Source organism: Megalopta genalis, chromosome 1 (genome assembly GCF_051020955.1).
Source record: "Megalopta genalis isolate 19385.01 chromosome 1, iyMegGena1_principal, whole genome shotgun sequence".
NCBI classification, from domain to species: Eukaryota; Metazoa; Arthropoda; class Insecta; order Hymenoptera; family Halictidae; genus Megalopta; species Megalopta genalis.
In genome coordinates, this window is record NC_135013.1 from 9,396,054 (window position 1) to 9,420,339 (window position 24,286).

Consider the following 24,286-nt stretch of genomic DNA (forward strand, 5'->3'; position numbering starts at 1 on the left):
GGATAATAATATATAGACGTAAAGTCACACACGCGCGCGCGCGCGCGCGCGCGCGCGCGCACACACACACACACACACACACACACACACACACACACACACACACACACACATTTGTATGACCTCCAAATATTTCACTCATTGTTAAAACTTATAATAGTTCGTAAGAACTAGTCTAAGTCATATTACAAGGTTCAAACTTCGCGCGTCGTTCTTCGAATATCGTCATGTTGCGCCGCCATATTGTCTCTGTTTCATCCTCTGCTATCCCTTCTCTTTCTGCCGAGCTTAACCACTCCACCGCTAGCGATGTCAGCGCTTTCTCAATCTTGGGAGGTCCGTGCTGTCGTGAATTCGCTCATTTAGTCTCAGATTTCCGACTAGGTAAGGTCGCGCGGTTGCTTCTAGTTTGTATTTCCATTTCTTGCGTATTCAGTGTTGCTCAACTGTGCTCATTTATAACACGTGGGACATCGTGAGATACACGTGCGTGAGGTCACATCAGTACAAATTGATTTTTTCTTAATTTAAGATATATTGAATCTATCAAACGTGAAGTTTTTCTGTACTTTATCATCATGAAGAACAACCCAATTCGTCATAAAGAATGCAATACCTTTCAGGTAAATACATAACCTAAGTAAATAACAATCCTTTTGTTATGAAGTGTTTATCATACTGTTTTTCTTGTGTGTAGTTTAAGCCATTTTCTGAAAGGATAAGTGAAATTGACATTGATGTATTTCATCGTGTCGCACATCGAAACGAGGAAAACGATGGGGAAATTGAAACATATTTTTATCAAACTCTACAAAAATGGAATGTTCTTAACCTCACAGAGGATTATTGCAGCCTTAAGAAAAAAGTTCGTGACATTGTAACGCTTCCACAGCTGATTAATCAGAAACAGTTTGTGATCGATACGTTAATAGAATATCTGGAAAAGAAGGATGTTCTGTTTTTGCAGCCAGTTTTAGAGTACGTACCAAATTTAAATGTGCATATATTCTATATATGGCAATATGTGTATAATCGTATATTAATAACTATTTTATGTGAACTTTTTCTTTTAGATTGGTGGTCGCTGTATCCAAAGATCTGCAAAAAGATTTTTACATCTATTTTCCTAAATTTTTATCGGTCATCACCGATTTATTGCAGACTAAAGACACAGAACAATTAGAATATGTTTTCACAGCACTGGCTTATCTATTCAAATTTCTGTGGCGTTACCTGGTTAAAAATATCAATACCGTAATAGACCTGCTGTTACCATTATTATCAGATACACAACCAGCGTATATAAATAATTTTGCAGCTGAAAGTTTCGCATTTGTAGTACGCAAAGTCACAGATAAAGATCATTTCTTAAGAACTATACTCAATGTTCTGGAAAAGAAACCTGATGGTGTGTCAGGATGTGGCAAATTATTTTTTGCTGTAATAGCTGGCACACCAGGACAATTTCACTCGTGTGCAGAACAAATGCTTTCATTATATTTGAACGCATTATTCACTGATAATATAAACCAAGATTTGCTGTTCAGAATACTAAAACAAACAATTAATTGCTGCATCCAAAACATACATCCACAGAATTGTGCAATATTTTGGTCTGTGCTAGTAAATGTTATAATAAAAAAAGTTGGTAATGGTAAAAGTTTCCAAGCTACAGATACAGAAGGAAGAAGTTTGATACTCTTAATGCAACTGCTATGTACAATTGTTAATTTTAAAAGTGGAAGGTTTGTCATAGAGCCAGTGCCAGTTATAAGAGCATTAACAGATATTTTGGACATTTTTGAAAATGACAGTGATGTCCTTCGAGAGGTTTTGAATGTAGGTGTAGCCATTCTGTTGGCACCTAACATTAAATTAACGCAAGAAGCATCAAACCAAATATTACTTAAAATCGTGGCTGTAAAAGATGTAGAATTGCTGTATAGAGCTGTTGAATGTTTGATAGATCATTCAGCATTTGAAATTTTGATATTACCATATGTACTATGGCGTAGTATCACTAATGATTTTACTAATAATTCCTTAAGTTTATTTGCCAACATTGTGAAGACAAAAGTTCCATTAAGCATAAATGGAATTAATTTAAATAAATGGGAGAAATACGCGCTAGATATTCAAGATGCCAAATCGGATACGATTGATTTCTTCTTTAAAGAATTGAAAGGTTTATTGGATAGTGATGTGTCAACCAATACGTTGAAAATGTTAATTATCCTGCCACATTTAAAACCTTTACCAGCAGAGTTCATAGATATTTTAAAAGAAGGGTTATTGTGTGTGTATAAACGGATTTTAAATGAAACCAATACAGAAGATGATTTAAATAAATTGTGTTTCAGTTTTTTGATAGCATCTGAATCAGCGGTTCATATTCTTGAACCTAAAATTTTACATAACTTTTTGAACACACATGCTATAAGGATATTGGATCTTCTAGCTAAATATCCTAACAATAAATTAATTTTGAATGCAGTAGACTTATATATAACATATTTCAGTACATCTGACTATTGGCAAATGTATATAAATGTAAATTTCTTTGACAGCATAAATAGTAGTATTGCATCGCAATTAAGTTCTCCTTTCAGCAATGTTCGATTGGTTGCAACCCATTTGTATTCGCTATATTCTAACATTCAAGAAGTTAAAGTTTCTGTTACCAATACCGAAAAAAGTGCTATAGAACTTTTGTATTTGGCAGAATGTGAACCTATAACAGTTCAGAATTACAGAACAAAATTGCTACACCTACAGGCTTTATCATTTGAAGGTACTACACTGTCGAATTTAAATTCCAAATATAATGATATTCCACTGAGGTATTTATTGGGATGTTTGTACATAAATTTTTCGATACTATGGGAACCCGCGAGTAAAATTATTGCTACATATGCAAACAAGGAATGTGAACAATTTTGGCATATATTCTTAACAGAACTGAAATCGAGTTACAAAGAGATGCCAGACTATAACTCATTGCATGAGTGTGATATTATTTCCGAAATAGAAATTGAAATACAAAAAGTCAGAGACAATCCTGATTATCAAAATCATAAAATTCTATTGTGGAAATGTATGGGAAATTTCTCGCATTACTGTGAAATGAAGAACAGAGACATTACAGGAATATTTATTGATTATGTAAATGACAATTTTTTCAAGACAAATTCCGAAGATGCTAACTCTTGTAGTATCTTACAAACGCAAAAAATAGATGCTTCTGGTAGTAAAATGGAAATTGATGCGGACGACGATATGGATTCTGAACTTGAAGAAAACGAGAATGAAGAGAAAAATGAAATAGAAACAGAAGTGAAGGAAATTGATCCTAGGAACAAAAAATTGAAATCAGCAGATACGAAGTCAAAGCAAACATTTATGCCATATAGGGTTTATAAAGCAAAAGTTTTAATTGCTCAATTAGAAATATTTGGAAAAATAACAAATCCAAGGACACTATATAGAGAGTCAGAGATCCAGAAAATATACTTGGATTTATTGTCATCAAAGAATCCTGACATTCAGAAGGCTGCCTTAAATTGTCTTCTCACTTACAATCACAAGTACCTATTACCATACAAAGATAATCTTATTAGTTTAATTAGTGAACAGAATATAAAAAATGAATTAACACGATTTAAAATTGATGAAGAAAGTAGTTCAATACAGAACGAACATCGTAAAGATATTATACCTATACTAATGAGAATACTTTATGCAAAAATGGCATCAAAAACGGGAATGAGAACTGGAGGCAAAGGAGGCGGACTTTTACGACGAAAATTGATTCTACGTTTTCTAGCTGGCACTCAAGAAAATGAAATGATTATATTTGTAAAAATGGCTTTCAGGCCCTTTAATAAGTACATGTCGCTTGAAGTAGATGAAAAAGTCAATTTAGATGAGTTAACACAGAATATTATTAACTCAGTTGATTTGAACAATGTTACACCACCTAAACGTTTGCAGAGTGCTATAAATTTACTTGGAATTTTAATTGAACAGTTTGGTGGTAGAATGGCACAGAAATTATTACCCTATTTACTTGGTTTAGTCATATGCATTTTAGCAGAAGTAACTGGAATCTTGCAGAAATCAAATAAAGTTCATGTTGGCTACTTATCATCCATTAGAAATGTACGAAGAAGTTGTATCTTAATATTAGTACGATTTTTTGGTCACTACGAACACTATGAATGGAGCAAACATGAACTGGATGCTTTGTTTAATGTAGCAGTCTTTCCATGGTTGGAAAAGTTACCCATTGAGGGTATTCATAGCCCCACACCTTTACTAAAATTGTTTATCACATGGAGCCAGAACTCACGTTACTATCCTTTATTTATAAAGTATCGAGACGATAATGAGTCAATCAGTCCACTACCATACGTTATGCGTCTTTTGTTGGGTCCAAAGACACACCCATCTGTAATTAACGCAATACTTGAAATGATCGAGAAAATGGTAACATTGCAGGATTATGGAAAAATAAATGCAAATGATATGGAAACCGACACACTTTTGGTTCCTTTAACACCGAAACTTAGTAATTTACTGGAAATAAATGAGGAAGCTCTACTTGGTGGTGTCAACTATGGGTCTACTATACTTCTACCACACGTTTTCAGTATTTTGGAGTATATAAAAAAGAAACTAGAGAAGACAAATAAAGGAGTAAGCAAAACAGAGTTGGTAATTTTGTCACGTATCTCTGAATTTGTAAAAGATGCTGACGCTTGTGATACTCTCCTCACGCTCATTGTACCAATATTGGTTAGGCGATCTGGTGGAAGAGAAGGAGAGGAAACGATTATTGAATTAATCACTACAGTCATAAACCTCATAAAACATATTAGAAAACCAGAAATTCATCTACCTACAATTTTACCTTTACTAGGTACGATTTCGTCAGTTCCTGCTCGCAAACTTTTCCTGGTGCTCTACAAGACTATTGTTGAAGGATCTGCAGAAGAAACTCGTGAAACGCTGATGAAACATTATAATATAATAAATGCTTTAAATGCGTGGGACCGCAGATGGCTTGACCAACCAGATTTTCAGCAAAGACTGGACGCATTTAGTGAAATAAATAGTGTGATAGAGAAGAATGAAATAACATTGGAATTTGGAGTAGGAATTATTTATAATTGTTATTATTTTCTTAAAACTGACGCAGATTTAGCTATGAGAGATTATGCAGGACAGTGCTTGAAGCGTATTGGTCCGAAATTAGCAAAGAAGTACCAAGAGAGCACAGCAGATAGACGTTATCTAATGGATGAAACAATTTTAGTGCTTATAAGAAAGGGCATTGTCAGCAAAACTGAAGCTGTACGGCTTCATTCAATAGGTTTTTTGGGAACTATGTCAATGGAGTGTCCAGAAGTACATCCTGTCCTGCGTGACTTAACACTCTTGACCAACAAGATAGATCCAGAGGTAGACTTTTTTGAGAACATGCAACATCTACAAATGCACAGAAGAGCTCGCGCACTTCTTAAATTTTGTAGCATAGCAAAAACACTGAAGAAAGCTCCAAATCCAAGAACTCTAACACAATTTATTTTACCATTGGCATCTTCGTATTTATGCAATGAAGCTTTTATACATAAAAATAGCATTGTTGATGCTGCAATAGAAACAGTTGGAACAGTGTGTAGACTGCTTCCTTGGTATCAATATGAAATTATCTTGAAATACTATTTGGGAAAATTAAGGACTTGTATCGAGTATCAGAAACAGCTTGTTAGAATAATCGTTGCTATTCTAGATGCATTTCACTTCGATCTATCAAAGTACAAATTTGTAGATAAATTCTTAGAATCAGAAAGAAAAACAGAGATTACAGAAAAACAAAAAATTTCTTCTGAAAAGGAAAAGAAAGATGATGACGTTGACGAAACTACCACTAACGAAAATGTTAATGAAGTAGAGGAAAATTTAGATGATGCTTTGAATTCTGAAAACGTGGAGAATATTGGAGAAATTGTAGAGAAAGAGCAGAAGGAAATACAAGAAGAGGCACTTGTGATGGAAATGCAAACAGTACTATCACAACAAGGGGCAAAAAGGGTAGTCTTTAGTATATCCAAAGAATTATTGCCACAGCTTCATCGTTCTATTGTAGCAAGAACCAGTCGTGAGAGTAGTCACAAAGTTAATAAGAAGAAGGTTGCAGCAGACAATGAAGAAGAAGAACTAATGAGAGTCCCCATTGCCCTTGCATTTGTTAAATTATTGCAAAAGTTGCCTGAAATTATTCTAAGCAATAACTTACCTGGGTAATTATCAACGTATCTTGCAGTAATAATCTTATAGTAAGTAATAGAAAATAATTGCCGTTATAAAATAATACATTATGTTTCAGCATCTTCATGAAATTGTGCACTTTTCTGAAATCACGTTTGGAATCAGTAAGACGAATTACTCGGGAAGTATTACAGAAGATTATGATAACTCTGGGTCCAAAGTATCTTTACTATTTGTTAAGAGAAATGAATACATTACTCACAAAGGGTTTCCAAGTTCACGTTCTCGCCTATACAGTGCAATCAGTGTTAGTTGCTTTAAAGCCATATTTCCAGAAACTAGATATCAATGAAAATCTTCAGAGCATATTATCTGTAAGTTACGTCACGTTACGTATCTTCAAAAACATTAGTATTAATAATGTACTAATATCATATTCTTCTTTCTAGGTGTGTAAAGTAGATTTATTTGGTTTAACAGCTGAAGAAAAAGAAGTAATCGGTATTGTGAAAAATGTTTCGGAAGCAAAGGCCACAAAAAGTTTTGATATTTTCCATATATTAGCTGAATATATTACGGAATCATGTTTAGTGGACTTAATTTTACCATTGAAAGAAGTACTCCTGAGAACACATTCGCATAAAACAGTGCAGAAAGTAGTGGAGTGTTTAAGAAATGTGGTGTTGGGTCTAGCTGATAATGCTTTTATACCTTTAGAGCAAATGCTGATCTTTCTTTATGGTGTACTTTCTGAAAATATTCCGCAACTGCTGCCTCAGAAGAAGGAGAAAGAATATACAGAAAAAGATGCGGATGCGTTAACTAGACAGAAACCAGACTTGTACATCATACAACCGGAGCCGAAAAATAGAATGGGTGTAAAAGCTATTTCAAAAACATCTAAAAACACTAATGTTCATGTTATCATGGAGTTTGGTTTCAAACTCTTTCATATATTGCTGAAAAGAGACAAAGTATCCGGTGTAACGTTCAGACCTTTTATAGACCCGTTCGTACCAATTGCAAATGCTTGTTTAAAATCTCAACACGTCAAGCTGAGCACGTTGGCTTTACAGTGTTTAAATTGGCTGCTTAAGATGGACTTAGTTTCAATACAGGAGTCAATCTCTGAAATATGTACATCTATCTTCAGCATACTGCACAAATACGCTGCTGCTGGTTTGAGCAAAGGAGACAATTTCGATCTTGTTATGGCTGGCTTTAAGTGCATGTCTGTAATTGTCCGTGATGTGAAACATTATACAATCACTACGGAGCAGCTGAAGGTATTAATTATGTATGCTGAACAAGATATCCACGACTGCGACAAACATGCAACGGCATTCGGGCTACTAAAAGCAATAATCGTCCGGAAGATGCATCTCCCAGAAATTTATCTTGTCATGGAGCAAGTTGCCGCTTTGAGCATCACATCAGAATTGGAACATATTCGACAGCAGTCTCGTTCTGTTTTTTACTCGTACTTAATGGAATATCCACTTGGAAAACATTTGAACAAACACATTGCGTTTTATTTGACGCAACTAAGTTATGAGATGCAACCTGGCCGACTCAGTGCATTAGAAATGCTTCATAGCATTGTTACAGGATTTCCAGTAGTGAGTAGCATCTACTACAGTTAGAAATTGAATTTGGACTATTTTTATAATCTTTTTAATTCTGATTTCAGAAAACTCTGGCTCTGAAATCGGGTCTCATATTCGTAATGGCGAGTCCAAGTTTGGTGAACGACGATGATCCAACTTGTCGGAAATTATGCGCCAAGTGTATCAAAGTAATGATTACTCGCATACCTTACAATAAAAGGAGCAAGCTGTTTGATATTGTTCTAGAATGGTTAAAAGATAACAGGGTAATTATCGGTGATTTATCCCGACAAATACTGTTTTGTAATTTACTGAGTCGTATCATTAATAAAGATAATTAATTGTTTTAGATATCGCACCGTGCTTTGGCTGCTCAATTGTGCGGAATATTCGTCAGTGTAGAGAAAGACACTTTCGAATCTCGCTTGAAGGAAGTATTACCGGTTCTATTGAAGCAATTCCATGCGAAGTTCGACGACAGGGAAGAGCCTGGTCGTTACGTGATACATCCCAACATCAAGGATCCAGAGAGACTGAAAGATCATCATATGTTTCAAGTTCTACAATTATTATTGAAGATATCCGCGAACTGCACAGCATTTCTCAAGGACGAACAGTACAAAGAAACCGTCTGTTTATTTGCTGGTAAATGCAATACTCGGCTCCACTACTATTTCATTATATTTTTATATTTCATACATTAATGAAATGTTTTATACTGTTTTAGAATACAGTCAATCTTTATTGGCACACCCGCATTCATGGGTTCGTCTAGCATCATCTCAGATGATCGGCTTCGTTTTAGCTACCCTTGACATTGATAAAACTGTAGATTTATTAGAAAATCCGGATAAATGCGAAACAGAGTCTGGTTATGTGTACTATGACCCCGCTCGTGCTATAACAAGCTTAAGTTTAGATTTAATAGCGCAATTGCAGCCGGATACAATGTTCGAAGAACTAATGGACCAAACTGTTAAGAATTTAATTTTTATTGCGAGAATTCTAAAATCCGTCGATATGCGCGACAATGGAATCGCTGATAAAGATGACGAGACGAAAGGAAAATACAAGAACCGGTTGTCTCTCCCTTGGTTGCTTAGAAGAATACGAAAGGCTGTGAACGTAGAAATAACGCGGGTCCCAAAATCTAAATCAGTGGTATGTTACGAAATTTTATATTATGCCTTTGTACTTTTATTATATTTTAACAAATGGTATCTTTCAGAGAACTGCTTTCTTAAAATGGGTAGCTGGTATTGTGGCAACCATACCCATAGAACAGTTGAATGGAATACTTTTCAATATCATGTCACCGATCGCACGTGAAATGTCATCTACAGAAGAGCACAATATCAGTTTACGACGATTGGCGAAAGAAGCAGCTACAATGATAAAGAAACGCATGGGTAACGAAGAATACACTAGATTATTCAATCGTGTACAACAAAAACTGGACATCGTGAAAACTGAAAGAAGAAAGGCGCGCGCGCAGCAGGTACATTTTTATACTTATGGTAATGTTGTGAATCCGGATGTGTATACTGAAATACTTGTGTTTGCAGTTTGTTACGGACCCAGAGCTAGCTGCGAAACGGAAAATAGCTAGGCAACAGAAAAAGAAGGAAGCCAGAAAGAGGAAAGCGACCATCATGAGAGGGAAAAAAGTAGTGAAAAAACGTTCGAAGAAAGAGGTCGATTTGGACATCATATAAAGTGTCTAGTGTACATATAATAATTGAACTATTGCGAAACAAATATAATATAATCATTATTTTTATATTCCCTTTGTAAATAAAAGTGATTGTAAATAAAATGTAAGATATATTCTAATGTTAAATCGGTGAATTATTCCAGCATTATTATGATCATAAATTATTAAATTACTTTAGTCAAATATTTAAATCACTGTTGAATTGTTACATATCTGATTGTTTATGTTTATATACAATTCATCATTGTATTTCGGTAATATTAAAACGTGCACTTTTTTTTATCGCATCGTTTATGAAACACGATTCGCTTCATCGGTAAAATTACTGGATGATTGCTTGAAATAAGTTGAAGCAGGCAACAGATGTACGTGTGTAAGTCTTCCACCTGGATTTAATCTGGGAAATCTTAATTCGAATTAACAATTATGTTTCATAAGATATCCGTTATAACATATGACGCACGCCTTATTAACAAATGGAAATTTCAATTGTGCCGTAGATTCAGTGAGTCATTATTTATAACTTTTGTCTTGTTACAAAATATAGTTAGTGGACAAAACTTTTTGACATTAGTAGGTTTAACAAATACAATTTTTATTTAATATATTTTGTATATGACATTTTTCGTAGAATTTTCATTTTTTTTATTGACTTTCTCGTTTGAAATCAGATATTAAAAGTTGATAGCTACGTATAAATACGTTTCATGCACGCTTATTATATTTGTCATTTACAACACGGCTTACGTACATCTCGAGTGCACCCTTAACGTTAAGCCACAATATGTATAATGAATATAATTCCTGAAAACTTTTTTTTTACTAGTGTCCCAGAATATGTATGTACATAAGCAATGAGAACTTATGTATCTATGAATTCGAATATAACATCGTAGCTAGTCATGCTTGTATGTATCTACTGCTCGTTAAGAAACTATCATAACAAAATGTCAATGTATTTTTCAACAAATACAAGACCTCGATGTACAATGCAGACGGACAAATGAAAAAGTTTATGCTGTTTGTTAGCGGGTTGCTACGAACTTCAATTCTGCTTTTATATTTCTTGGACGTTTTGATTATTTCTTCCCGTACTGTAGCAATGTTGAGGTCCTTTCTGGAACAATGTTAATATAGAGGATGTTCAAATCATTATACTTTCTCCGGCCATTCGCACTTTTAACAATTCTTCCTTTTTTTACATGATGATAATAATAGTCAAAATCGTCTTTATCGTTATTTTGGCCCCCAACCTGGGTCATCCTGGTTGAATCTCTTTTCGTCTATTTATATACTTATCATCATGTACAAAAAAAAAGAATTGTTAAAAGTGTGACGTTAAATGTGCGAAGGGAGCACATACATATAATGATTTGGGCAGGCGTTGGCTACAATGGGAAGAGCGAAATCGTATTTAATGACAGTAAGATGAATATCACGACTTATCGTGATTTAATACGACAACAAATTAACAGTGCAGTACTACTAATACTTATACAATTAAAGTAGTGAAAGATCGTTTTTCATCAGAAATTACGCTTCTTGACTGGTCAGCCTGATCCCCTTATTTAAACATAATCGAGAACTGTTTTGGGGCAATTGGCTCGACTGGTGAATAAGGAAAACTATATAAATAAATAATAGAAAATACAACATATTAATGAGTTAAAACAAGGATGAATGGAATAAATCGTTACAATTTATATTCGTAAATTGCTCAATTCTTTGCCAAAAAGAATGAGGCAGTGAAAATAGAGGAGTTTCAATTTATGTTAATTTTATAATACAACCGTTTAATTTTCGTTAAACAAATGCTTCATTTATTAACGTGTCCTATCGTTTCGCCGACCTCTATTACAAGAATTTTGTTGATCAATATTAAGGTGCTTGAATTAATTCTCGCGATTAATTAAAATAGGTCAGCAGTTCTGCTATTTCAATATGGCGAGAAGTTACTGCCGATGCGTAGGATAGTGCTGTTAGGGCCCTACAGTGTGTGCCATTTGATCGTAGCGAAAAGAACCCAATTTTCATCGCGATTAAAAATGTCGGGTTTCGTATCAAAAAATCAGCGTTTGCGCAAAGTATTACTTTCTTGCTTCCGCCACAAGAATAGCGGAGACTTGCGGGAGGTATGCTCTATCTGAAACAACTTGGAGAGATTGGTTTAGACGGTTCAGAGACAACGATTTTGACGTGAGTGATAAAAAGCGGCCTGGTCCACCGAAAAAAGTTTCGAGATAAAACGTTAAACATTAGTTCAGTTTGAAGTGAAGGAAACGTGAGAAGCACTTGGATGGGATGTATTTCCCCACCACCATATTCGCCAGACATTGCTCCTTCAGATTATAAATTTTATTAATTATAAGCATGATCTTTCTAAGCAACACGGAAATTCTTACGAGGATGTCCAAAAATGAGTCGATGCCTGGATCGCCGCGAGGAAACCCGAGTTTTTCGACAATGGAATCCGTTCTATTACTTGAAAAATGGAAAACGGTTATAGTCTCCGAAGGACAATATTTTGAATATACATATACGTATACTTTACTGTTCATTTCAAAGAAGTTTAGTTTTCCTTTTTATCACGAAATACCGAGAATTATCTTAAGCACTTACTACATATTATTACGGACAGCGTACTCCGAAAAACGATGTACATATCATCGCGAAACGATATCTATGATAAATATGAATTTTTAATTTATCCTTGAGCACTACATGTTAGCATACGCGTGTTACCATCTCAAATTATGCACAATGACAAATAAATTTTGCACACGTTTCGTATGAATTTTACACGTATTTTTGTTCTCGATGTCAATGAATGAGTTATTTTATCGGTGAAATTTACAAGGAGAAGCGACGATGAGATCGTATCATTCAACCCCTCCTAGAGAAAGTTATCTAGGATATTAACAAACCTTCGGAATTAGTTTCCCAGAAAGGCATAATTTATTGTCGTAAAATTTAATCTGCAACAACATATGAGACATGCGTTAAACCAAAGCGAACAAATACGATAAAACGAATTCATCTGTGATTTCTTCGTTTTACAATTCTCTCGTTGTGAGAAAGAAAGAAAAAACAAAAATAAATACGAGCGAGACTTGTTAAACTAATATGTAAAAATATCCAATAGAAGTATGTCATCTAAATTGATTTGCAAATGTTTCAGTGCCGCGTTAGGATTAGGCCAGGCCGCGCGAGCCCTTTCTTCCTCGGATCTGGAATCTGCATTTCGTCCAGGAACAGACAGATTAAAATTCTGCTACCGTATGGTCACGATATCCACGATGCCCGATGAATGAGATCCATTGTTGAATACATACAGTAGGTGACAGGGAAAGAGGATAGCGGCTGTAATCGACACCGAACACGATGCAACGGCCAGTAAAAGTTATCTAACTATATCTCCCATTGAAGCATTGCCAACTCGTGTCTTCTTTCTTTAATGTCGACAGGCTCCGACGAAGGAAGAGGAGCTGAGGGGCAGCTTGCTGCTGCTCGTGCCTGTCGAGCTTATCGGCTAGAGCCACGTTATCGGCCACCGCACGAAGAATCGCGCACAAAATTGAAACGACCACGAATCCGAAGCCGAAAGCTTATATAAAACGTTTAGATTCGAACGGCGACTCAAAGTCAGCCGTACGTTACAATCTAACGGTTAAGATCGCCGACGTCGAACCACATTCGAGCCACACAATGGTCGCCACCGTAATACTGGTATTGTTGATCGTCATTTTCATGCTGTTCTCCACATTTACCAGGTTGAAAATGGAGAATCATCCCCCAGGTAAGTGAACTGTTGTGTTGTGACATTGCTTCGCCAGTCGTAGCGACAGCGACCCTCTCCGATGCATCTCGCACGTTGCTGTGTACGTACAGTGGCCCACAAAAGTGTTCGTACACCTTTTAAAACGCAATAACTTTTTGAGAACCGAACTAAATTACTTGAATGTTGTTTTTAGATGACAGAGGGACAAGTCTATTTGACGATGGCTGTAAAGCTTTTTTCATTTTGCTGTTACTTGGAATGAACAGAAAATATTTAAAAATCCTCATCTTTTTCAAAATTTTTCTTTTTATCGGAGCCTAGAACGAAAATGAAAAAAAATACCTTTTCTAGATCTCGGTAACTTTTATACGAGTGCTGAAAGTTTGATCGAAATCGCTTAACTCAGAGTCGAAAAAAACTGCGGATTTCGTATAGTTTTTGGTCGAAATCGTGATAAAACTGCGATTTTTGCGATCGTTAATTTGTTGTAGTTCATAAGAACACGGACCGATTTCGATAAAATGTTCAACATGCATACAAGTTACCGAGATCTGCGAAAGATATTTTGGAAATTTTCGTTACAGGCTAAGATGAAAAAAGTTAAACAAACGAAAGATTTTTTTTTATTCCAAGTATGTAATAGCAAAATTTAAAAAAAAAATAGTTTCGACCACCGTCTAATAGATTAGTTCCTCTATAATCTAAAAGAAAAGATTCAAGTCGTTTAGTTCAGTTTTAAAATAGTTATTGTGCATTTTAAAAGGTGTACGAACACTTTTGCGGGCTACTGTAGGTGAATGAATTTGCAGTGTCAGAGAAATCGTACCACGATCAATTAACTAGTCATGGCCTGACTTCAAGAACAATTGAAAGACGTCTACGGCTTGAACGCGCTTTCTCAAATGTGACGGATCTACAGTGAAGTCTCCCTAACTGACGCTCAGATTGTCCACAAAAATGGACAATTTAGGGAGAAGAGAGACGATTATTCGATCCTTGCGGTTCATTTTTATAGTCACGAATTGTCAACAACTACAAAAACGAGCTGCAAGGCTCGAATAATGGTATCTCCTTTTCCCAAATTGTCCATTTTTGTGGACAATCTGAGCGTCAGTTAGGGAGACTTCACTGTAGATCGTTTCGGTTTTTTTGTTGATATTTCGCACCGATGGAACAAGCGTATACTGTAATTTCTCCCTAATTAATAAAATGGGCAATTTGGGAGAAATTACTCTTCCCAAATTGTCCATTTTTGTGGACAATCTGAGCATCAGTTAGGGAGACATTACTGTGCTTGAATTTTCTCGAAAACAAAATTATATAGACGACGTGTTCGCGAAAGGGACCTCTTTCATCTTTAAAATCGCTTCTTTTCATTTCTCCATCTTTAATTTAACAATGTGCGACCAAAATGATGGCTTGGACATATTATGGTTCATATATATGTATGCAAGAACATATTATGGTTCAGCATTGAAAATCGTCTAACGGTCTGCGATAGCATGTCGGAAGTTTCTTACGATAACGAACGCGCTGGTTATTAACATTAGCACGTGTGACAATCTTCGTTGGAGGATCGAATCAATTTTTAGTAATTTATGAAATTAATTATAATTTATTCACGCGCGCTCGTTAAACATTGTTGGAACAATAAAGTTAACAGTGTTCTAGGTATTGTAACGTGCTCTAATTTGACTAATAATGCAATGATGATGCAGAAACCGCTTTTTTAATCTCCATAATTGTAAAATGGAAAATCCGAGGTCGATTATTCGTTATATTTCTTATATTATATATAATTAATTATAATTTTTTAAAGATGGAGTTACATAAATATTTCGATTATTTGTTTTCATCGGCAAAAATTCGTGGAGAAAATGTTCTCACGAGACAAACTAAAACGGTGCTCCGACGAGTGAATTTGTTGCTCGATGTTCTGCAAACGCGTGACAGCGAACGCTTTGATTAGGTCAGCGGTAAAATGATTTAAAGCAACGCCTACGAGGTGTTCTATAAGTTAAAACGAATTAACTTAGTGTTTGATATAGCGACTCTCAAAAAGTTTTAATGGTTACTGTAGTATGGTTGTGAAACCAGTCGATGCTGAAGTGGATGCCTACCTTTTGTTTAAAACAAATTATTTGTAAAATATTTCGTCTTTTCTTTTTGTACAGAAAACGGTGAAACATTGAATACAATTCGAATCTCTTTTAACAAGGATATTTAACGGTTAAAGAATATTCTATGGATATCGAAATTTTGAGATGAATCTACCGTAAACATATATCGCGCAACAAACAGTTTATTTAATGTTACACAACAAAGAGAACACATTGTCTTTGCTGTGTTTGGCATAAGAGAGTTACAAAATCCGAGACTAATTTGCTCCGTAAAATATAAAACTCTTGCCGTTACTATTTTTATATTTTCAGTAACAGATGAATCGTGCCGGATTGTATATTGTCAAAATTATGACAAAATTACGTGTTCTGCATATTTACGATAATAAACTGTCGATATATAAGCAGAAATGTCTTCTGGACATTCCTGTATCCTCACAATATTCATTTAATACCTGACTTAGCAGATTTCATTTCATATCATTTTCATCATCTGTAACTCGCACACAATTTTCTAAACCCGTAACATTGATTAAATACTATGTTACCATCGTGAACATCTACAGAATCAATCCAACAATTCAAATGACCCTACAAATCATTTTTCTCACACGTCCATTTATTTCTAATTAAGCTATCAGCTGCTATTCATTGCTGTCTTATTTTCAAGCACGAATTATCTTTCAGGTCCCTTTTCCTGGCCGATCATCGGCAACCAATTCTTACTGAACCAATTATGCGTGAAATATGGTGGGTTGCATTTGGCAACGATCGAGCTTTGCAAGCAATACCGCAGCGACGCGATAACCTTGTACCTTGGTATGAACAAGATGGTGGTTGTTTCTGGAGTCAAACTAGTCACGGCGGTAATAAATCGCGGAGAATTCGAAGGCCGACCCTTCGACGAGTTTATCAAGATACGCACGTTCGGAAAGAAGCAAGGTAAGCTATTACAGGAATTTCTCCTTAATTCGCGTTCAGATTGCGCACAAACATAGACAATTTCGGAAGAGGAGATACGATTATTCGAGCCTTGCGTCTCGTTTTTATAGTTGTTGACGATCGGTAACTATAAAAACGAGGCGCGAGGCTGGAATAATTGTCTCTCCTCTTCCCAAATTGTCCATTTTTGTGTACAATCGAAGCGTCAATTAGGAAGAATTTATTGTATATAACTTATATATATAATTTATTATTTCTATTATAACCTTGACATAACCTTACCTAGCTACTAACTTACCTTACTATATACAATAAATATAATAATATATATATATATATATATATATATATATATATATATATACCTTACCTAACTATATACAATAAATATAATAATATAATATATAATAATAATAATATATATATATATATATATATATATATATATATATATATATATATATATATATATTATTATTATATATTATATTATTATATTTATTGTATATAGTAAGGTAAGTTAGTAGCTAGGTAAGTTATTATACAGGGTGTCCTAAAACTATGGTATTTGCGGGAGACGAGGAGTTCCTGAGGTGATTTGAAGTACCTTTTTCCTTTACAAATATTTTCTCCGAGACATCGTTTACGAGTTATTAACGAAAAACAATGACCAATGAGGACGAGTTCGCCTGTCCGAGCCAATGAGCGGAACTCGGCTTCGTGCGCTCGTTGGCTGGGCGGTCGCCTTGCGCCATCCAAGCTCGCCTCTCATTGCTCAGCGTTTTTCGTTAATAATTCGTTAACGATGCCTCGGAGAAAATTTATGTAAAGGAAAAAGTTGCTTCGAATACCATAATTTTAGGACACCCTGTATATAAACTATTAGCAAAGAAAACTGACTCATCCTTATATTTGACCTTTTTCTCAAAAACTGAATTCGATTCCTTCTCATCGAGTCCATCTCTCGTTTCCAAACTGACAATTACACTATTCAAACGCGTAATCCTCGTTACACGATTTCTTGTATCTGTTTGAGACGTATTCTCGTGGAAATCCCATCCTCTCCTTCTTCACGGCACGACAGTAAGAAGCTGTTCGCTAATTACGATATCCGATGGCTGAAATCTAATTTTCGTTGCAAGGCATCACGATGAATGATGGGCCCGCGTGGAAAGAACTGAGTAGCTGGATGATCCATACTCTGACGGATTTCGGTTACGGCAAACGCCCGATGATAGACATGATCACGGACGAGCTGGACGCGATCCTGGAGAACCTGAAGGGCGGAGGTGTGAGAACATTGAAGCCAATAGTCGCGCCTGCCACATTAAACGTCCTCTGGCAATTCACGATGGGCAAACACTTCAACATGGGTCCAAGGTACGATGAATTCTGCCTAATTGATGTTGAGCTTGGGAACAAAGATGGACAATTCGGGAAGAGGAGGTACGATTAATCGGGCCTTGCGGCTTTTTAGCAGATTTTTATAGTCGTCGAATGTCATCAATCGTAAAAACGAGCCGCTCGAATAATCGTATCTTCTCTTCCCAAATTGCCCATTTTTGTTTCCAAGCTGTGCATCAATTAGAGAGTATTTACTGTATTTGTTCGTCTGCCACCGATTTCTCTGCCACTGTGCACCAACTATGTATTACCGTACATTCTACCATTACATTTTCTTTCTAACGTGGTCTCTTCGTAACTGTCGTCGAATTTCTATTTTTGCTGGAACTAAGTTTACACATTTGGATAAAGTAGACATTAAATTAGAGATTGTAACAAGAACCTCAGAATTTTTCCAGGCTTCTTTAAAGCTCGGAATGATAAGGATTGAGATTTGAGAATGAAAAAAAAGCCATTGTATTAGACCGTACTAGTGGACACATGGTCGGGACGGGTTATGTCAAAGTTATTTGGTCAAGGATTGATATTTAATGTCAAGGGTTTATATTTAGCACTTAATTCCGTGCTGAGCTATTTTTACTCGACTCTTCACGCTGGTCATTTGATATTTTACTAAAACTTGATATATTATATGCTATTTTTAATTATCATATAATAACAATGAAACACAAACTTATTATGACCCATTTTTGTGGTGGAAATTAACTTTTCAGTTACGGATTTGATATAGACTATTTTTTTACCTCATTAATTAAACATGTAAGCATGTACCATCGGTGGCACACGTGACACGGAACGTGTTAACCGTGGACTTACGCGTTTCTAACGAAAGTATGCGAGTGAAATGTAAGACGCGGGAAGCTCGTTTCTTGCGGTCTATTAATATAATCGAAAATTTCACGCTAAGATCAGATTACGCAACTTTTGGCGTTTTGTGCCATTTGAATCATACTATGCCGCGTAAGCTTGTTTACTCAGGGCAAATGTCAAAGAATAATATAACAAACCGCGACTATGGTTCAGAGGTGACTCACAAGTCGATCTTATGTATGTGGATGTGGGTCGATGTATGTATGTGGATGCGCGTATTCTGATACAATCGTTAATTGATGTCTTTCTAACGTCGCACCGCAGATTAGAGTACTTTATCGACATGATGGACCGTCGGTCGCGTATGTTCGACGTAACCGGTGGAGCTCTCTCCTCTTTCCCTTGGCTCCGTTACGTTGCACCTGAGGCCTCTGGTTACAAGCTTCTTGTAACGCTGAACGACGAGCTTAAGAACTTCTTTATGGTGAGTAGTTCGACCGAGGATCATTTTTAATTACATCGCGATTTTCGAAGTTAAGATGCCCACGAAAGGATTAGACATATACGTGTTCTGCTGAGAGAACACTGGTTTCTGAAATAAAATAACATTGACACTAAACCTATCTAACACTAACAATATCCGACTATGGTACATTACAAGAATAAGAAGAACGATTTCCTTTGAACTTTTCGCCATTTTTACCACACTATACGCTTGTTCAATTGCAACAATTTGGAATTTGATACTATAACTCCAACAACAAAGCATGACAGATTTAGAGTTAACGAGTCACGAATTCTCCGTAATTGATACTTAGATTGTGCACAAAAATGGACGATTTGGGAAGAGGAGATACGATTTCTATAGTTGTTGACAGTTGGTTTCTATAAAAAACGTGCCGCAAGTCTCGAATAATCGTATCTTCTCTTCTCAAATTGCCCATTTTTGCGTCAATTAGATTTTTTCTGTAACAAATTGAAACATTCCTAGAAACATTGGCAATTATTTTGTGACTACTACTGTCAGGTGGATCGAAGCTTTCTTCTTAACAGTTACTTCTGCTTTTCGATATTACATTACTCCCCCATTTTTTTCACAATCGAAGAGTTAATTGGATTAAAGATGCGTCTACCAAAATTGTGATTCGAATCCGTAGTTCGAATCGATCAGCTTACGATATTCTCTTACAGGAAACCTTAATGGAACACAAGAAGAACTATGTTCCTGGAAAGGTGACGGACATAATCGATAAATTCATGTCGGAGATGATGAAGAACCGAGGCGACGACACAGTTTACACGGGTACGGTAGCTTTCTTTCTCTCACACACACACACACACACATCGCTAGAATTATTTCTTCGCAATTAACGTCAGGGGAGACAGATCACCGGCAAAACTTTTTTTTATGTACAACGTTCTTTTTTTTACATTTTTAGAAGACCAATTGATGGTGATACTAATGGATTTCTTCATCGCGGCCTTCACGACCACCGCGACGGTGCTCGAGTTCCTATTCCTTTATATGATAATACATCAGGACGTGCAGCGGAAGCTACAAAAAGAAATCGACTCGGCGATTCCACCGGATAGACTTCCTGACACAGCGGACAGATTGAAGTAATTAAGTGCGAAATTATGATCGCACTCGCGTTAGCGTTCTTAATGGGCCGATCTCGTCGACGTTAGGTTTCATTAAAGTGATTAACCGCTTTTAATATCAGGATCTTCCATTACGCTGATCTAATAAGTTTCGAAAGTGTTGTTAACCCTTTGCACTCGAAGTCATTTTAACTGTAAATCTAAATTAATTTCTTCGACTTATGGTATTTCCATTTTACACGACAAAGTGCATTTTATGCATATGAAATTTAGTCTTGCGACTCATACAACGGTTAGACCTTTAACAATTTTTTATATCTAAACTTTGATAATATAAAAATTATATTGGAACGTGATGTAACAATTTTTTTTTTTTGTGGTGCCTCGGAGTCACCGCTCGAGTGCAAAGGGTTAACACAAAATCTGTCGTAAATGCAGCTTAGTTTCTATTCGATATCGAAGTCTTCCTCGGTGTTGCTTGCATTCGTCGGTGCATTTACTGTCGCATCGGACTGCATAGGGCTGAGAAAAGGCACAGCGTACGGATGCCGAAATTCTTTATTGTTGCAGGTTGCCGTATGCGGAGGCGATAATTAGCGAGACGATGCGTATGTGGCCAGTGTTCCCATTGATCGGTCCGCGGCGAGTTCTCTGCGACACGGAGCTCGGAAATTACAGAATACCGAAGGAAACAACAATCCTGATCAACAATTATTCGGTGAACAGAGATCCGGAATTGTATCCCGAGCCGGACAAATTTAAGCCGGAAAGGCACATCAAGAACGGGGCCTACGAACCCGACATGAACTCCATAATTTTCGGGAAAGGTATGAAAAACTGTGTACAAACTGAACAAATGGGATCTACAAAATGCCCGCGAATAAACTTTATGCATTTAAGACCGTAGGTCAAAAGTAGTCGTTGACACTTCATTCTCTTCTGTGCACAATAGTATGATCTGTTTTCGATGACGATTTCTGATCCTGCCCGGGTCGCGCGGATCAACGTAACAATTCCATGAAATCAAGAAGCTCATCTCAACCAAAACGGGATCATCGAGATGAGCAGTACAGTAAATTCTCCCCAATTGTCCTTCGGCTTGTAAGCAAAAATTGGACAATTTGAGAAGAGGAGATGCGATTATTCGAGCCTCGCGGCTCGTTTTTATAATCGCCGATTGTCAACAATTATAAAAACGAGGTGCAAGGCTTGAATAGTCGTTTATAAATAATCATCCCAAATTGTCCATTTTTGTTTACAAGCTGAAGGACGATTTGAGAGAATCTATTATAGACGTCAGAATCTTTAGCACGCCTGAGTGTCGTTTCATTAAAGTGCCACTGCGCGTTATAATTGATATTTTAGTGGGGAATGGAAGTGAATCAAAATGTTTTGTCGTTAGTGATAGTGCTTATTCCTGTCTATGAGCGTGCGCGGACGCGGCTAGCGTAGTGTGGAGATGTACAGAGTTTTTGGAACTGACCGGACCGACTGGGGTGACTGCCTTTTTTATAGTGTTTGCGAGGGCAGTCATAAGAAGGGAAAAGATGAAATTCTCTTGGAAGGGAGAGAAAGGAAAGGTCTGTGCGAGTCGAGGTGTGCGAAGGTTCGGATAATTGTTTTATTGGGAGTGTTTTTAAGGGGGGTTTGAGGATTAGCGAAGGACAGGAGTTTTTATGTACATTTGGTGTTTATTAGGGCTGTCGTAAAGGAAAAGTTTACGAGAGAGGATTAGGAAGGCAAATGTTTGATTGCTAGCGGCACGCGCTCAGATAGCGGGTGAGCAATATCTTTAGGAAATTCGAAATCGTTACACGACAGGAAAACGTCGTTAAACTCATTAATCGTCCCTGTCGTTCGTCCGTCACGTGATTGAAATGCGTACTCGAGAGTATCGGGGAACATAACATTCGCAGTTTGAATTTCTAATCGATACGGGACTCGTCGAATTTTTCTGAAAAACCGACGAAACATTATCAAAACAAAATTGTTGCAGTCTAAATATTATTGTTTTCAGGAAGAAGGAAATGTCCAGGCGCGATTCTGGCCAAGACTGCGACGTTCGTCATCTTCGTCGGCGTGATGCAGAGGTTCACTTTACTTCCTGTCCCTGGCAAAGAACCGAAATCCATAGAAATTATACCTGGTCTTGCGATTACGCCGAAACCTTACGATGTGCTACTGGTACCACGATAATGCTTGTCTGATAAAATATAGCATATTTACCTTCCAAGAAACTTTTTCCACAAGGCGTTCAAAAATTATTGTACACGCGAGAAATTGTTCCTGAGGTTATTTGAAGTAACTTTCTCCTTAGCGAAAATGCAATCCACGGCTTCGTTTACGAATTATTAGCGAAAAACAGTGACCAATGAGGGGCCAGCACGGCTGGCGCGAAGCGGCCGAGCCAACGAGCGGTCGAAGCCCAGTTCCGCTGATCGGCTCGGCCGCCTCGCGCCAGCTAATCTCGCCTCCCATTGGTCACTCTTTTTCGCTAATAATTCGTAAACGAAGCCGCGGATTGCATTTTCGCTAAGGTAAAAGTTACTTCAAATGACCACAGGAATACCTCATTTCCCGCTTGTACAATAATTTTGGGACATCCTGTATATCTGAATGTATTTAAAAATATATTTCGCTTATTCTGTTTTCGAGTTATTCTTGATAGAACATGGGCACAAAAATTATTAGGTCATTGAATATTTATCAAATATTATCCGATATCGTTTCGCGCGAGTCCGAATTTATGTATGTTTAGTCGGCGCGCCACGTGGCGATTCCGTCCTTTTACATCGGTTCCGAGGTTCGATTTATAAATAATTCCTTGATGCTGGGAAACGGACGACATACGACTGTACAAAAAGTATGTTGAAAATGCGTGATATACAATCAGAAAATATTTTAACCGAATAAAGAAGTAAAATTTGTGTTTCGATGTCCGTGTTTATTTTAAGAAAGTCATTGTCTGTTAGTCGGGGCTTTCAGGAGATATCTGAAACAACTTGGAACGATTGGTTTATATGGTTCGAAGACGACTGTTTGGCGCGAGAGATAAAGATCGCCCTGCTCCGCCGAAATAGTTTGAAAATGAAACGTTAAACATTGATTTGGTATGAAATGGGAGAAACCTTGGAAGCAGTTGCATACGACGTCCTTCCTCGCCGCCGTATTCGCCGGTCGTTATTCCTTCAGATTTTCATGGGCACGGTTTTTCTTAGCAAGACCGTGTTTTCAATTGTTGCGAGTATGGCCAAAAATGAGTGGATACCTGGATCGTCGCGAGGAGACCCGAATTTTTCTACCGCGGAATCAATTCTATTACCTGAAAAAATGGGAAATGGTTGTAGTCTCCGGTGGACAATATTTTTAACAAAATTTTCGTTATCGTACTGTTGAAATAAGTATAAGTTTGTCCGCAAAAATTTATCGCTATTTGCGATGTTAATTAATTCGTAATTTATCTGCAGGTATAATGATAAACGAATGTTGTTATAGCTGTGGATTTTACACGTATTTTACATAATTTTTGCATGCATGAATTTTTCATGTTGCGAGATACAAGAATTATATAAATATCCGCAGTTCAATTATTAACAGTTACTTGCACGTTCGTAAGTTTATCTTGCGCGTTTATCCGCTGCTTGAGTTTTCGTTACTGATAAAATTCGCAAAAAGAATAATCTAGCGTTGTCGCTATAATTGTATAGCACAGTCACAACACAGGAGTTCACTTACCTGGGGGATGTTTCTTCACCTTCGTCCCGGTAAATATGGCGGGCGTAACCGTATCATATTCCACCGCGTTATGCCACCAAGCAACTGGACCGGAACACTGCTATGGGAGCTCGTTGCGACTAAATGCTACATGAAACAATAAGGTCTTAAGCAGAAGGAAGACACTAAAGAGAAGCGGGAAAGAACAGGAAAAAACAGCAGGAAGTTTAAATTAAAATTGAAAAAGTCAATGAATTAAAATTTCTTAAACAAATTATTGAAACGTAAAGAAAATAAATAATGTTCCCGCAAAAATTCAGGCAGC

The 24,286-nt window shown here is 36.7% G+C and overlaps 2 protein-coding genes and 2 long non-coding RNA genes across 5 annotated transcripts; 2 read left to right on the forward strand and 2 right to left on the reverse strand.

Annotated features, from left to right (window-relative positions):
- The first annotated feature begins 122 nt into the window (after positions 1 to 122).
- On the forward strand, positions 123 to 9,717 carry LOC117228774 (small subunit processome component 20 homolog). Its single transcript, XM_033484762.2, has 10 exons — positions 123 to 623; positions 698 to 978; positions 1,074 to 6,302; positions 6,389 to 6,644; positions 6,720 to 7,889; positions 7,961 to 8,143; positions 8,228 to 8,522; positions 8,605 to 9,038; positions 9,106 to 9,375; positions 9,443 to 9,717. Exons 1-10 carry the CDS (start codon positions 579 to 581, stop codon positions 9,590 to 9,592), a joined length of 8,313 nt encoding a protein of 2,770 aa, XP_033340653.2. The 5' UTR covers positions 123 to 578; the 3' UTR covers positions 9,593 to 9,717.
- LOC143259263 (uncharacterized) lies at positions 9,636 to 12,125 on the reverse strand. The gene is made up of 2 exons (XR_013033075.1): positions 11,994 to 12,125; positions 9,636 to 10,708 (listed from the first exon to the last, which is right to left on the reverse strand). It is a non-coding gene; the product is annotated as an uncharacterized LOC143259263 (long non-coding RNA).
- On the forward strand, positions 11,544 to 23,182 carry LOC117228778 (putative cytochrome P450 305a1). Of its 2 annotated transcripts, XM_076520681.1 has the most exons (10): positions 11,544 to 11,787; positions 12,770 to 12,924; positions 13,056 to 13,387; positions 16,177 to 16,431; positions 17,574 to 17,811; positions 18,970 to 19,129; positions 19,837 to 19,948; positions 20,085 to 20,265; positions 20,818 to 21,074; positions 22,265 to 23,182. In XM_076520681.1, exons 3-10 carry the CDS (start codon positions 13,297 to 13,299, stop codon positions 22,441 to 22,443), a joined length of 1,473 nt encoding a protein of 490 aa, XP_076376796.1. In that variant the 5' UTR covers positions 11,544 to 11,787; positions 12,770 to 12,924; positions 13,056 to 13,296; the 3' UTR covers positions 22,444 to 23,182. The 2 variants fall into 2 exon arrangements, with proteins under 2 accessions (XP_076376796.1, XP_076376788.1); XM_076520673.1 differs by having other exon boundaries at positions 12,770 to 13,387.
- Positions 22,909 to 24,230, reverse strand: LOC117228782 (uncharacterized). The gene is made up of 2 exons (XR_004492366.2): positions 23,983 to 24,230; positions 22,909 to 23,569 (listed from the first exon to the last, which is right to left on the reverse strand). It is a non-coding gene; the product is annotated as an uncharacterized LOC117228782 (long non-coding RNA).
- Positions 24,231 to 24,286: the final 56 nt, after the last annotated feature.

Excerpts from the sequence above, each read along its gene's own strand:
- LOC117228774 (XM_033484762.2), top strand. The coding sequence starts at position 579 with ATGAAGAACAACCCAATTCGTCATAAAGAATGCAATACCTTTCAG. Across the intron at positions 6,303-6,388 it reads CTAAGCAATAACTTACCTGG|CATCTTCATGAAATTGTGCA; the intron begins GTAATTATCAAC and ends ATTATGTTTCAG. Across the intron at positions 9,039-9,105 it reads TCCCAAAATCTAAATCAGTG|AGAACTGCTTTCTTAAAATG; the intron begins GTATGTTACGAA and ends GGTATCTTTCAG.
- LOC117228778 (XM_076520673.1), top strand. The coding sequence starts at position 13,297 with ATGGTCGCCACCGTAATACTGGTATTGTTGATCGTCATTTTCATGCTG. Across the intron at positions 19,130-19,836 it reads AGCTTAAGAACTTCTTTATG|GAAACCTTAATGGAACACAA; the intron begins GTGAGTAGTTCG and ends ATTCTCTTACAG. Across the intron at positions 20,266-20,817 it reads GACACAGCGGACAGATTGAA|GTTGCCGTATGCGGAGGCGA; the intron begins GTAATTAAGTGC and ends TTATTGTTGCAG.